Source organism: Salvelinus fontinalis, chromosome 13, assembly GCF_029448725.1.
Source record: "Salvelinus fontinalis isolate EN_2023a chromosome 13, ASM2944872v1, whole genome shotgun sequence".
Classification (NCBI taxonomy): domain Eukaryota; kingdom Metazoa; phylum Chordata; class Actinopteri; order Salmoniformes; family Salmonidae; genus Salvelinus; species Salvelinus fontinalis.
In genome coordinates, this window is record NC_074677.1 from 1,900,472 (window position 1) to 1,915,376 (window position 14,905).

Below are 14,905 nucleotides of genomic sequence, written 5' to 3' on the forward strand. Positions count from 1 at the left end.
GGAGAGAGAGGAGACAGCGGAGACAGAGGAGACAGAGGAGACAGAGGAGAGAGAGGAGACAGCGGAGACAGAGGAGACAGAGGAGAGAGAGGAGACAGAGGAGACAGAGGAGAGAGGAGAGAGAGGAGACAGAGAGACAGAGGAGAGAGAGGAGACAGAGGAGACAGAGGAGACAGAGGAGACAGAGGAGATAGAGGAGACAGAGAGACAGAGGAGACAGAGGAGACAGAGGAGACAGAGGAGACAGAGGAGACAGAGAGACAGAGGAGACAGAGGAGAGAGAGGAGAGAGAGGAGACAAAGGAGAGAGAGGAGAGAGAGGAGACAGAGGAGACAGAGGAGACAGAGGAGACAGAGGAGACAGAGGAGACAGAGGAGACAGAGGAGACAGAGAGACAGAGGAGACAGACGAGAGAGAGGAGAGAGAGGAGACAGAGGAGACAGAGGAGACAGATGAGACAGAGGAGAGAGAGGAGACAGAGGAGAGAGAGGAGAGAGAGGAGACAGAGGAGACAAAGGAGACAGAGGAGACAGAGGAGAGACAGAGGAGACAGAGGAGACAGAGGAGACAGAGGAGATAGAGGAGACAGAGGAGACAGAGGAGACAGAGGAGAGAGAGGAGACAGAGGAGAGAGAGGAGACAGAGGAGGCAGAGGAGACAGAGGAGAGAGAGGGGACAGAGGAGACAGAGGAGACAGAGGAGAGAGAGGAGACAGAGGAGACAGAGAGACAGAGGAGACAGAGGAGAGAGAGGAGAGAGAGGAGACAAAGGAGAGAGAGGAGAGAGAAGAGACAGAGGAGACAGAGACAGAGTAGACAGAGACAGAGGAGACAGAGGAGACAGAGAGACAGAGGAGACAGACGAGAGAGAGGAGAGAGAGGAGACAGAGGAGACAGAGGAGACAGATGAGACAGAGGAGAGAGAGGAGACAGAGGAGAGAGAGGAGAGAGAGGAGACAGAGGAGACAAAGGAGACAGAGGAGACAGAGGAGAGACAGAGGAGAGACAGAGGAGACAGAGGAGACAGAGGAGACAGAGGAGATAGAGGAGACAGAGGAGACAGAGGAGAGAGAGGAGACAGAGGAGAGAGAGGAGACAGAGGAGAGAGAGGGGACAGAGGAGACAGAGGAGACAGAGGAGAGAGAGGAGACAGAGGAGAGAGAGGAGAGAGAGGAGACAGAGGAGACAGAGGAGACAGAGGAGAGAGGAGAGAGAGGAGACAGAGAGACAGAGGAGATAGAGGAGATAGAGGAGACAGAGGAGACAGAGGAGACAGAGGAGACAGAGGAGACAGAGGAGACAGAGGAGAGAGAGGAGACAGAGGAGAGAGAGGAGACAGAGGAGACAGAGGAGACAAAGGAGATAGAGGAGACAGAGGAGACAGAGGAGACAGAGGAGAGAGGAGAGAGAGGAGACAGAGGAGAGAGAGGAGACAGACGAGACAGAGGAGACAGAGGAGACAGAGGAGACAGAGGAGACAGAGGAGACAGAGGAGACAGAGGAGAGAGAGGAGAGAGAGGAGACAGAGGAGAGAGAGGAGACAGAGGAGAGAGAGGAGACAGAGGAGAGAGAGGAGAGAGAGGAGACAGAGGAGAGAGAGGAGACAGAGGAGAGAGAGGAGACAGACGAGACAGAGGAGACAGAGAGACAGAGGAATTAGATGAGACAAAGGAGAGAGAGGAGATAGATAGATAGAGGATTTAGATGAGACAGAGGAGATACACGGAACCCAAACCGACAGCCAATGGCGCATGTGCCATCATGCGCCATCATTCATAAATGTATTTTGTCCCCCCACACCAAACGCGATCACGACACGCAGGTTAAAATATCAAAACAAACTCTGAACCAATTATATTCGTTTGGGGACAGGTCGAAAAGCAGTAAACATTTATGACAATTTAGCTAGTTAGCTTGTACTTGCTATCTAATATGTCCTATTTAGCTAGCTTGCTGTTGCTAGCTAATTTGTCCTGGGATATAAACATTGAGTTGTTATTTTACCTGAAATGCACAAGGTCCTCTACTCCACCAATTAATCCACACATAATCCACACAAACGGTCAACCGAATCGTTTCTAGTCATCTCTCCTCCTTCCAGACTTTTTCTTCTCTGGACTTTATATTGCGATTGGCAACTTTCATAAATTAGGTGCATTACCGCCACCGAACGCGTTCGTCTTTCAGTCACCCACGTGGGTTTAACCAATGAGGAGATGGCACGTGGGTAGCTGCTCATAAAAACCAATGAGGAGATGGGAGAGGCAGGACTTGCAGCGCAATTTGCGTCACAAATAGAACTGACTTCTATTTTAGCCATTGGCAACGCAGACGCTCGCAAGCAGTGTGGGTGCAATAATTGAATAATATAGATTTCTACATTTATTTTGCAACGCGGTGTAGCGTTGTAGCTAGCCTGTTAGAGGAGTTAGGAGAGAGGTAAGACGTGAGAGAGTAGAGAGAGGAGAGAGAGGTGAGAGAGGTGAGAGAGGTGAGAGAGGGGAGAGAGGGGAGAGAGTGGAGAGAGAGAGAGAGGAGAGAGGTGAGAGAGTAGAGAGAGGAGAGAGAGGTGAGAGAGGGGAGAGAGGGGAGAGAGGAAGGAGAGATTCGAGAGAAAAGAGAGAAGAGTAGAGAGTAGAGAGAGAGTAGAGAGAGGTGAGAGAGGTGAGAGAGGAGAGAGAGGGGAGAGAGTGGACTCAGGAGAGAGTGGAGAGGAGAGAAAGAGTAGAGAAAAAGGAGAGAGGAGAGAGTAGAGAGAGAGTAGAGAGAGGTGAGAGAGGTGAGAGAGGGGAGAGCGGAGAGGAGAGAAAGAGTAGAGAAAAGGGAGAGAGGAGAGGCAGAAGGGCGAGGAGAGAGAGAGTAGAGAGAGGAAAGATATATACATATAATTTACATTAATGAGTGGATCAAACATTTGGTCTTCATGTCTCTCCTCCAGCTGTCATGGCCTTTCTGTCTCTCCTCCAGCTGTCATGGCCTTTCTGTCTCTCCTCCAGCTGTCATGGCCTTTCTGTCTCTCCTCCAGCTGTCATGGCCTTTCTGTCTCTCCTCCAGCTGTCATGGCCTTTCTGTCTCTCCTCCAGCTGTCATGGCCTTTCTGTCTCTCCTCCAGCTGTCATGGCCTTTCTGTCTCTCCTCCAGCTGTCATGGCCTTTCTGTCTCTCCTCCAGCTGTCATGGCCTTTCTGTCTCTCCTCCAGCTGTCATGGCCTTTCTGTCTCTCCTCCAGCTGTCATGGCCTTTCTGTCTCTCCTCCAGCTATCATGGCCTTTCTGTCTCTCCTCCAGCTATCATGGCCTTTCTGTCTCTCCTCCAGCTATCATGGCCTTTCTGTCTCTCCTCCAGCTGTCATGGCCTTTCTGTCTCTCCTCCAGCTGTCATGGCCTTTCTGTCTCTCCTCCAGCTATCATGGCCTTTCTGTCTCTCCTCCAGCTGTCATGGCCTTTCTGTCTCTCCTCCAGCTGTCATGGCCTTTCTGTCTCTCCTCCAGCTGTCATGGCCTTTCTGTCTCTCCTCCAGCTATCATGGCCTTTCTGTCTCTCCTCCAGCTGTCATGGCCTTTCTGTCTCTCCTCCAGCTGTCATGGCCTTTCTGTCTCTCCTCCAGCTGTCATGGCCTTTCTGTCTCTCCTCCAGCTGTCATGGCCTTTCTGTCTCTCCTCCAGCTGTCATGGCCTTTCTGTCTCTCCTCCAGCTATCATGGCCTTTCTGTCTCTCCTCCAGCTGTCATGGCCTTTCTGTCTCTCCTCCAGCTGTCATGGCCTTTCTGTCTCTCCTCCAGCTGTCATGGCATTTCTGTCTCTCCTCCAGCTGTCATGGCCTTTCTGTCTCTCCTCCAGCTATCATGGCCTTTCTGTCTCTCCTCCAGCTGTCATGGCCTTTCTGTCTCTCCTCCAGCTGTCATGGCCTTTCTGTCTCTCCTCCAGCTGTCATGGCCTTTCTGTCTCTCCTCCAGCTGTCATGGCCTTTCTGTCTCTCCTCCAGCTATCATGGCCTTTCTGTCTCTCCTCCAGCTGTCATGGCCTTTCTGTCTCTCCTCCAGCTGTCATGGCCTTTCTGTCTCTCCTCCAGCTGTCTTGGCCTTTCTGTCTCTCCTCCAGCTGTCATGGCCTTTCTGTCTCTCCTCCAGCTGTCATGGCCTTTCTGTCTCTCCTCCAGCTGTCATGGCCTTTCTGTCTCTCCTCCAGCTATCATGGCCTTTCTGTCTCTCCTCCAGCTATCATGGCCTTTCTGTCTCTCCTCCAGCTATCATGGCCTTTCTGTCTCTCCTCCAGCTGTCATGGCCTTTCTGTCTCTCCTCCAGCTGTCATGGCCTTTCTGTCTCTCCTCCAGCTGTCATGGCCTTTCTGTCTCTCCTCCAGCTGTCATGGCCTTTCTGTCTCTCCTCCAGCTGTCATGGCCTTTCTGTCTCTCCTCCAGCTGTCATGGCCTTTCTGTCTCTCCTCCAGCTATCATGGCCTTTCTGTCTCTCCTCCAGCTGTCATGGCCTTTCTGTCTCTCCTCCAGCTGTCATGGCCTTTCTGTCTCTCCTCCAGCTGTCATGGCCTTTCTGTCTCTCCTCCAGCTGTCATGGCCTTTCTGTCTCTCCTCCAGCTGTCATGGCCTTTCTGTCTCTCCTCCAGCTATCATGGCCTTTCTGTCTCTCCTCCAGCTGTCATGGCCTTTCTGTCTCTCCTCCAGCTGTCATGGCCTTTCTGTCTCTCCTCCAGCTGTCATGGCATTTCTGTCTCTCCTCCAGCTGTCATGGCCTTTCTGTCTCTCCTCCAGCTATCATGGCCTTTCTGTCTCTCCTCCAGCTGTCATGACCTTTCTGTCTCTCCTCCAGCTGTCATGGCCTTTCTGTCTCTCCTCCAGCTGTCATGGCCTTTCTGTCTCTCCTCCAGCTGTCATGGCCTTTCTGTCTCTCCTCCAGCTATCATGGCCTTTCTGTCTCTCCTCCAGCTATCATGGCCTTTCTGTCTCTCCTCCAGCTGTCATGGCCTTTCTGTCTCTCCTCCAGCTGTCATGGCCTTTCTGTCTCTCCTCCAGCTGTCATGGCCTTTCTGTCTCTCCTCCAGCTGTCATGGCCTTTCTGTCTCTCCTCCAGCTATCATGGCCTTTCTGTCTCTCCTCCAGCTGTCATGGCCTTTCTGTCTCTCCTCCAGCTGTCATGGCCTTTCTGTCTCTCCTCCAGCTGTCATGGCCTTTCTGTCTCTCCTCCAGCTGTCATGGCCTTTCTGTCTCTCCTCCAGCTATCATGGCCTTTCTGTCTCTCCTCCAGCTATCATGGCCTTTCTGTCTCTCCTCCAGCTGTCATGGCCTTTCTGTCTCTCCTCCAGCTGTCATGGCCTTTCTGTCTCTCCTCCAGCTATCATGGCCTTTCTGTCTCTAATCCAGCTGTCATGGCCTTTCTGTCTCTCCTCCAGCTGTCATGGCCTTTCTGTCTCTCCTCCAGCTGTCATGGCCTTTCTGTCTCTCCTCCAGCTGTCATGGCCTTTCTGTCTCTCCTCCAGCTGTCATGGCCTTTCTGTCTCTCCTCCAGCTGTCATGGCCTTTCTGTCTCTCCTCCAGCTGTCATGGCCTTTCTGTCTCTCCTCCAGCTGTCATGGCCTTTCTGTCTCTCCTCCAGCTGTCATGGCCTTTCTGTCTCTCCTCCAGCTATCATGGCCTTTCTGTCTCTCCTCCAGCTATCATGGCCTTTCTGTCTCTCCTCCAGCTGTCATGGCCTTTCTGTCTCTCCTCCAGCTGTCATGGCCTTTCTGTCTCTCCTCCAGCTGTCATGGCCTTTCTGTCTCTCCTCCAGCTGTCATGGCCTTTCTGTCTCTCCTCCAGCTGTCATGGCCTTTCTGTCTCTCCTCCAGCTGTCATGGCCTTTCTGTCTCTCCTCCAGCTGTCATGGCCTTTCTGTCTCTCCTCCAGCTATCATGGCCTTTCTGTCTCTCCTCCAGCTGTCATGGCCTTTCTGTCTCTCCTCCAGCTGTCATGGCCTTTCTGTCTCTCCTCCAGCTGTCATGGCCTTTCTGTCTCTCCTCCAGCTGTCATGGCCTTTCTGTCTCTCCTCCAGCTATCATGGCCTTTCTGTCTCTCCTCCAGCTATCATGGCCTTTCTGTCTCTCCTCCAGCTGTCATGGCCTTTCTGTCTCTCCTCCAGCTGTCATGGCCTTTCTGTCTCTCCTCCAGCTGTCATGGCCTTTCTGTCTCTCCTCCAGCTATCATGGCCTTTCTGTCTCTCCTCCAGCTGTCATGGCCTTTCTGTCTCTCCTCCAGCTGTCATGGCCTTTCTGTCTCTCCTCCAGCTGTCATGGCCTTTCTGTCTCTCCTCCAGCTGTCATGGCCTTTCTGTCTCTCCTCCAGCTGTCATGGCCTTTCTGTCTCTCCTCCAGCTATCATGGCCTTTCTGTCTCTCCTCCAGCTGTCATGGCCTTTCTGTCTCTCCTCCAGCTGTCATGGCCTTTCTGTCTCTCCTCCAGCTGTCATGGCCTTTCTGTCTCTCCTCCAGCTATCATGGCCTTTCTGTCTCTCCTCCAGCTATCATGGCCTTTCTGTCTCTCCTCCAGCTGTCATGGCCTTTCTGTCTCTCCTCCAGCTGTCATGGCCTTTCTGTCTCTCCTCCAGCTGTCATGGCCTTTCTGTCTCTCCTCCAGCTGTCATGGCCTTTCTGTCTCTCCTCCAGCTGTCATGGCCTTTCTGTCTCTCCTCCAGCTGTCATGGCCTTTCTGTCTCTCCTCCAGCTGTCATGGCCTTTCTGTCTCTCCTCCAGCTGTCATGGCCTTTCTGTCTCTCCTCCAGCTGTCATGGCCTTTCTGTCTCTCCTCCAGCTGTCATGGCCTTTCTGTCTCTCCTCCAGCTGTCATGGCCTTTCTGTCTCTCCTCCAGCTGTCATGGCCTTTCTGTCTCTCCTCCAGCTATCATGGCCTTTCTGTCTCTCCTCCAGCTATCATGGCCTTTCTGTCTCTCCTCCAGCTGTCATGGCCTTTCTGTCTCTCCTCCAGCTGTCATGGCCTTTCTGTCTCTCCTCCAGCTATCATGGCCTTTCTGTCTCTCCTCCAGCTGTCATGGCCTTTCTGTCTCTCCTCCAGCTGTCATGGCCTTTCTGTCTCTCCTCCAGCTGTCATGGCCTTTCTGTCTCTCCTCCAGCTGTCATGGCCTTTCTGTCTCTCCTCCAGCTGTCATGGCCTTTCTGTCTCTCCTCCAGCTGTCATGGCCTTTCTGTCTCTCCTCCAGCTGTCATGGCCTTTCTGTCTCTCCTCCAGCTGTCATGGCCTTTCTGTCTCTCCTCCAGCTGTCATGGCCTTTCTGTCTCTCCTCCAGCTATCATGGCCTTTCTGTCTCTCCTCCAGCTGTCATGGCCTTTCTGTCTCTCCTCCAGCTATCATGGCCTTTCTGTCTCTCCTCCAGCTGTCATGGCCTTTCTGTCTCTCCTCCAGCTGTCATGGCCTTTCTGTCTCTCCTCCAGCTGTCATGGCCTTTCTGTCTCTCCTCCAGCTGTCATGGCCTTTCTGTCTCTCCTCCAGCTGTCATGGCCTTTCTGTCTCTCCTCCAGCTGTCATGGCCTTTCTGTCTCTCCTCCAGCTATCATGGTCTTTCTGTCTCTCCTCCAGCTGTCATGGCCTTTCTGTCTCTCCTCCAGCTGTCATGGCCTTTCTGTCTCTCCTCCAGCTATCATGGCCTTTCTGTCTCTCCTCCAGCTGTCATGGCCTTTCTGTCTCTCCTCCAGCTGTCATGGCCTTTCTGTCTCTCCTCCAGCTGTCATGGCCTTTCTGTCTCTCCTCCAGCTGTCATGGCCTTTCTGTCTCTCCTCCAGCTGTCATGGCCTTTCTGTCTCTCCTCCAGCTGTCATGGCCTTTCTGTCTCTCCTCCAGCTGTCATGGCCTTTCTGTCTCTCCTCCAGCTGTCATGGCCTTTCTGTCTCTCCTCCAGCTGTCATGGCCTTTCTGTCTCTCCTCCAGCTATCATGGCCTTTCTGTTTGACCTGAAGGACCTGGTAGATCTGATGTCTATAGGGACTCTACTGGCCTACACCCTGGTGGCAGCCTGCGTTCTGGTACTCAGGTTAGTACCCTGAACCCTACACCCTGGTGGTAGACTGCATATTAGTACTCAGGTTAGTACCCTGAACCCTACACCCTGGTGGTAGACTGCATATTAGTACTCAGGTTAGTACCCTGAACCCTACACCCTGGTGTCAGTCAGGTGAGACAGATGACTCCCATTATCTCCATCTGTAATGGTCAGACTGACTGTGTCCTCTAACCCTGAGAGATAGAACGAGGATCAGACTGTGTCCTCTAACCCTGAGAGATAGAACGAGGATCAGACCATGTCCCCCAACCCTGAGAGATAGAACGAGGATCAGACTGTGTCCCCCAACCCTGAGAGATAGAACGAGGATCAGACTGTGTCCCCCAACCCTGAGAGATAGAACGAGGATCAGACTATGTCCCCCAACCCTGAGAGATAGAACGAGGATCAGACTATGTCCCCCAACCCTGAGAGATAGAACGAGGATCAGACTGTGTCCTCTAACCCTGAGAGATAGAACGAGGATCAGACTATGTCCCCCAACCCTGAGAGATAGAACGAGGATCAGACTGTGTCCCCCAACCCTGAGAGATAGAACGAGGATCAGACTGTGTCCCCCAACCCTGAGAGATAGAACGAGGATCAGACTGTGTCCCCCAACCCTGAGAGATAGAACGAGGATCAGACTGTGTCCCCCAACCCTGAGAGATAGAACGAGGATCAGACTGTGTCCCCCAACCCTGAGAGATAGAACGAGGATCAGACTGTGTCCTCTAACCCTGAGAGCACCGACGTGGTAATACAGATGGTCTATTAACACAGCAGGTTGGGGTCATTAACGCAGCAGGTTAGGAGAACTAACACAGCAGGTTAGGAGGACTGACACAGCAGGTTAGGAGAACTAACACAGCAGGTTAGGAGGACTAACACAGCAGGTTGGGGTCATTAACGCAGCAGGTTAGGAGAACTAACGCAGCAGGTTAGGAGAACTAACGCAGCAGGTTGGGGTCATTAACGCAGCAGGTTAGGAGAATCAACGCAGCAGGTTAGGAGAACTAACGCAGCAGGTATGGAGAACTAACGCAGCAGGTTGGGGTCATTAACGCAGCAGGTTAGGAGAACTAACGCAGCAGGTTAGGAGAACTAACGCAGCAGGTTAGGAGAACTAACGCAGCAGGTATGGAGAACTAACGCAGCAGGTTAAGAGGACTAACACAGCAGGTTAGGGTCATTAACACAGCAGGTTAGGAGGACTAACACAGCAGGTTAGGGTCATTAACGCAGCAGGTTAGGAGAACTAACGCAGCAGGTTAGGAGGACTAACGCAGCAGGTTGGGGTCATTAACGCAGCAGGTTGGGGTCATTAACGCAGCAGGTTGGGGTCATTAACGCAGCAGGTTAGGAGAACAAACACAGCAGGTTAGGAGAACTAACGCAGCAGGTTAGGAGAACTAACGCAGCAGGTTGGGGTCATTAACGCAGCAGGTTAGGAGAACTAACACAGCAGGTTAGGAGAACTAACGCAGCAGGTTAGGAGAACTAACGCAGCAGGTTGGGGTCATTAACACAGCAGGTTAGGAGAACTAACGCAGCAGGTTAGGAGAACTAACGCAGCAGGTTAGGAGGACTAACACAGCAGGTTAGGAGGACTAACGCAGCAGGTTAGGAGAACTAACGCAGCAGGTATGGAGAACTAACGCAGCAGGTTAAGAGGACTAACACAGCAGGTTAGGGTCATTAACGCAGCAGGTTAGGAGAACTAACGCAGCAGGTTAGGAGGACTAACGCAGCAGGTTGGGGTCATTAACGCAGCAGGTTGGGGTCATTAACGCAGCAGGTTGGGGTCATTAACGCAGCAGGTTAGGAGAACTAACACAGCAGGTTAGGAGAACTAACGCAGCAGGTTAGGAGAACTAACGCAGCAGGTTGGGGTCATTAACGCAGCAGGTTAGGAGAACTAACACAGCAGGTTAGGAGAACTAACGCAGCAGGTTAGGAGAACTAACGCAGCAGGTTGGGGTCATTAACGCAGCAGGTTAGGAGAACTAACGCAGCAGGTTAGGAGAACTAACGCAGCAGGTTAGGAGAACTAACGCAGCAGGTATGGAGAACTAACGCAGCAGGTTAAGAGGACTAACACAGCAGGTTAGGGTCATTAACGCAGCAGGTTAGGAGAACTAACGCAGCAGGTATGGAGAACTAACGCAGCAGGTATGGAGAACTAACACAGCAGGTTGGGGTCATTAACGCAGCAGGTTAGGAGAACTAACGCAGCAGGTTAGGAGAACTAACGCAGCAGGTTGGGGTCATTAATGCAGCAGGTTAGGAGAACTAACACAGCAGGTTAAGAGGACTAACACAGCAGGTTGGGGTCATTAACGCAGCAGGTTAGGAGAATTAACGCAGCAGGTTAAGAGGACTAACGCAGCAGGTATGGAGAACTAACACAGCATGTTGGGGTCATTAACGCAGCAGGTTAGGAGAACTAACACAGCAGGTTAGGAGAACTAACACAGCAGGTTGGGGTCATTAACGCAGCAGGTTAGGAGGACTAACACAGCAGGTTGGGGTCATTAACGCAGCAGGTTAGGAGGACTAACGCAGCAGGTTAGGAGAACTAACGCAGCAGGTTGGGAGAACTAACGCAGCAGGTTGGGGTCATTAACGCAGCAGGTTGGGAGAACTAACGCAGCAGGTTGGGGTCATTAACGCAGCAGGTTAGGAGGACTAACACAGCAGGTTAGGGTCATTAACGCAGCAGGTTAGGAGGACTAACGCAGCAGGTTAGGAGAAGTAACGCAGCAGGTTGGGAGAACTAACTCAGTACGTTGGGGTCATTAACGCAGCAGGTATGGAGAACTAACGCAGCAGGTTAGGAGAACAAACACAGCAGGATGGGGTCATTAACGCAGCAGGTTAGGAGGACTAACGCAGCAGGTTAGGAGAACTAACGCAGGAGGTTAGGAGAACTAACACAGCAGGATGGGGTCATTAACGCAGCAGGTTGGGAGAACTAACACAGCAGGTTGGGGTCATTAACGCAGCAGGTTAGGAGGACTAACGCAGCAGGTTAGGAGAACTAACGCAGCAGGTTGGGAGAACTAACGCAGCAGGTTGGGAGAATTAACGCAGCAGGTTGGGAGAACTAACACAGCAGGATGGGGTCATTAACGCAGCAGGTTAGGAGAACTAACACAGCAGGTTGGGGTCATTAACGCAGCAGGTTAGGAGGACTAACGCAGCAGGTTAGGAGAACTAACGCACCAGGTTGGGAGAACTAACGCAGCAGGTTGGGAGAACTAACGCAGCAGGTTGGGAGAACTAACACAGCAGGTTGGGGTCATTAACGCAGCAGGTTAGAAGGACTAACGCAGCAGGTTAGGAGAACTAACGCAGCAGGTTGGGAGAACTAACGCAGCAGGTTGGGAGAACTAACGCAGCAAGTATGGAGAACTAACGCAGCAGGTGTGGAGAACTAACGCAGCAGGTTAGGAGGACTAACGCAGCAGGTTGGGGTCATTAACGCAGCAGGTTAGGAGAACTAACGCAGCTGGTTAGGAGAACTAACACAGCAGGTTAGGGTCATTAACGCAGCAGGTTAGGAGAACTAACACAGCAGGTTAGGAGAACTAACACAGCAGGTTAGGAGAACTAACACAGCAGGTTGGGGTCATTAACGCAGCAGGTTAGGAGAACTAACGCAGCAGGTTAAGAGGACTAACACAGCAGGTTGGGGTCATTAACGCAGCAGGTTAGGAGAACTAACGCAGCAGGTATGGAGAACTAACGCAGCAGGTTGGGGTCATTAACGCAGCAGGTTAGGAGAACTAACACAGCAGATATGGAGAACTAACGCAGCAGGTTGGGGTCATTAACGCAGCAGGTTAGGAGAACTAACACAGCAGGTTGGGGTCATTAACGCAGCAGGTTAGGAGAACTAACGCAGCAGGTTAAGAGGACTAACACAGCAGGTTGGGGTCATTAACGCAGCAGGTTAGGAGAACTAACGCAGCAGGTATGGAGAACTAACGCAGCAGGTTAGGAGGACTAACACAGCAGGTTAGGAGAACTAACACAGCAGGTTGGGAGAACTAACACAGCAGGTTAGGAGAACTAAGGCAGCAGGTTAGGGTCATTAACGCAGCAGGTTAGGAGAACTAACACAGCAGGTTAGGAGGACTAACGCAGCAGGTTAGAAGGACTAACACAGCAGGTCAGGAGGACTTACACAGCAGGGTAGGGTCATTAACGCAGCAGGTTAGGAGGACTAACGCAGCAGGTTAGGAGGACTAACACAGCAGGTCAGGAGGACTAACACAGCAGGGTAGGGTCATTAACGCAGCAGGTTATGGAGAACTAACACAGCAGGTTATGGAGAACTAACACAGCAGGTTAGGAGAACTAACACAGCAGGTTGGGAGAACTAACACAGCAGGTTAGGAGAACTAACGCAGCAGGTTAGGAGGACTAACTCAGCAGGTTAGGAGGACTAACACAGCAGGTCAGGAGGACTAACACAGCAGGGTAGGGTCATTAACGCAGCAGGTTAGGAGGACTAACGCAGCAGGTATGGAGAACTAACACAGCAGGTTGGGGTCATTAACGCAGCAGGTTGGGAGAACTAACACAGCAGGTATGGAGAACTAACGCAGCAGGTATGGAGAACTAACGCAGCAAATTAGGAGGACTAACACAGCAGGTATGGAGAACTAACATAGCAGGTTAGGAGGACTAACACAGCAGGGTAGGGTCATTAACGCAGCAGGTTAGGAGGACTAACACAGCAGGGTAGGGTCATTAACGCAGCAGGTTAGGAGGACTAACACAGCAGGTTAGGAGAACTAACACAGCAGGTTAGGAGGACTAACACAGCAGGTATGGAGAACTAACATAGCAGGTTAGGAGGACTAACACAGCAGGTTAGGAGGACTAACACAGCAGGTATGGAGAACTAACGCAGCAGGTTGGGGTCATTAACGGAGCAGGTTAGGAGGACTAACGCAGCAGGTTAGGGTCATTAATGCAGCAGGTCAGGAGGACTAACACAGCAGGGTAGGGTCATTAACGCAGCAGGTTAGGAGGACTAACACAGCAGGTTAGGAGGACTAACACAGCAGGTATGGAGAACTAACGCAGCAGGTTAGGAGAACTAACACAGCAGTTTAGGGTCATTAACCTGGCAGGTTAGGGTCATTAACGTGGCAGGTTAGGAGAACTAACACAGCAGGTTAGGAGAACTAACACAGCAGGTTAGGAGAACTAACACAGCAGGTTAGGAGAACTAACACAGCAGGTTAGGAGAACTAACACAGCAGGTTAGGGTCATTAACGCAGCAGGTTAGGAGAACTAACACAGCAGGTTAGGAGAACTAACACAGCAGGTTAGGAGAACTAACACAGCAGGTTAGGAGAACTAACACAGCAGGTTATGGTCATTAACGTGGCAGATTAGAATAACTAATTTAGCAGTTTAGGTGAATTAATTTATCAGGTTCGAAGGATGAGGGTTAAGGTTCGGAAAAGAGTTTGGTTTAGCTACAATGATAAAGTTAATTGTTGTCCCCAACGTCACCACTAGATGGAGGTGTAGGAGAACTTGCCACAATGGTAGAAACGTAAACAAACCGTCTGTGGCGACAAATCATCAGTATCATATCACCAGAACAAAGAGCTCCACCCTCTCTCTTTGCAAGTTACGGGCAAGTCTATGAGCTTCCACTTCCCGAAATGTGAAAGATAGGAAACCATGATTTATCCAAAGCACTGATGCTTGTTACCTCATGCATCTCGTTGTATCATGACAGATCAACGCTACCATATATGTTTACATAGTCTGTCCACCAGATTACCTATATAGTACAATGGGACAGTGGTTCTCAAACCTTTCCTCTGGGACCCTTCAGCTGTTCCATGTATTTACTATATTCCAGAACACCTGATTCAATTTGACAATGAATCAGCATCAAAACGTTGACAGTTCAGAGCTACAACAAAATCGTTAAACATCTGGCAGTCCGCAAGGAGAGGGGTTGAGAAACACTGCAATATGGGAAAAGGGTGCGATTTAGGACACAGGTTAAACTTCCTCTCTGTTCCAGGTACCAACCAGAGCATCCCAGCTCCTCGGCCTATCAGATGGCCAGTACCGTGGAGGAGATGGAGCTAAGTGACGGTATCTCCGCCCCCAGTATGGGCATCCTGCCTGGTGTGAAGGAGCACTTCAGCCTGAAGACTGTCCTGTTCCCTGACAACACTGAACCCTCAGCCCTGTCCGGCTACACTGTCAACATCACTGTCAGCCTCATGGGTAAAGGGGGGGGGGGACAGGAAGACGACAGATAAGCTACACAGAGACACACACTCTCACACACAAACACACACACCTCCCATCCTTCTCCGTCGTTTCCTCTCTTCTCATCCCTCTCAATCTCTCCTCTGTCATCTATTGCCTGCCCTCGCCTCTCCTCTCCTCCATTGCCTGCCCTCCTCTCCTCCCTCCTCCTCCATCTCCTCCTCCTCCTCTCGTACCCTCTTCCTCCTCCTTCCTCCTCCTTCTTTCCCTCCCCCTCTCCTCCCTCCTCCCTACAGTGTGGAACATCGTAGCTCTGACCGTCATCTTCATGGTGTGTATTCTCCTCCTCTCCTCCTCTCTTCCCCTCTTCCTCTCCTCCTCCTCCTCCCCCTATAGGCCTTCTGATCCTGGTGTTCAGTATACTAGCAGTGCAGGGTGGATTTGCAGTGTGGAACATCGTAGCTCTGACCGTCATCTTCATGGTGTGTGTTCTCCTCACCTTTATCATCTGGAGACAACCAGAGAGCAAGACCAAGCTGTCCTTTAAGGTGTGTATACAGTACTTAACCTCACCAAGAACCTAACACCAAGACCAATCCACCCCTAACCTCACCG

The 14,905-nt window shown here is 51.6% G+C and overlaps 1 protein-coding gene across 3 annotated transcripts in view; it reads left to right on the forward strand.

Moving 5' to 3' along the window:
* Positions 1-14,905, forward strand: part of LOC129867903 (high affinity cationic amino acid transporter 1-like) — a 77,947-nt gene that overhangs the window by 38,116 nt on the left and 24,926 nt on the right. For all 3 annotated transcript variants that reach the window (XM_055941377.1, XM_055941379.1, XM_055941378.1), the window contains 3 exons: positions 7,926-8,028; positions 14,097-14,305; positions 14,687-14,838. In XM_055941377.1, coding sequence (XP_055797352.1) covers positions 7,926-8,028; positions 14,097-14,305; positions 14,687-14,838 — 464 coding nt within the window. The remainder of the gene's footprint in view (positions 1-7,925; positions 8,029-14,096; positions 14,306-14,686; positions 14,839-14,905) is intronic.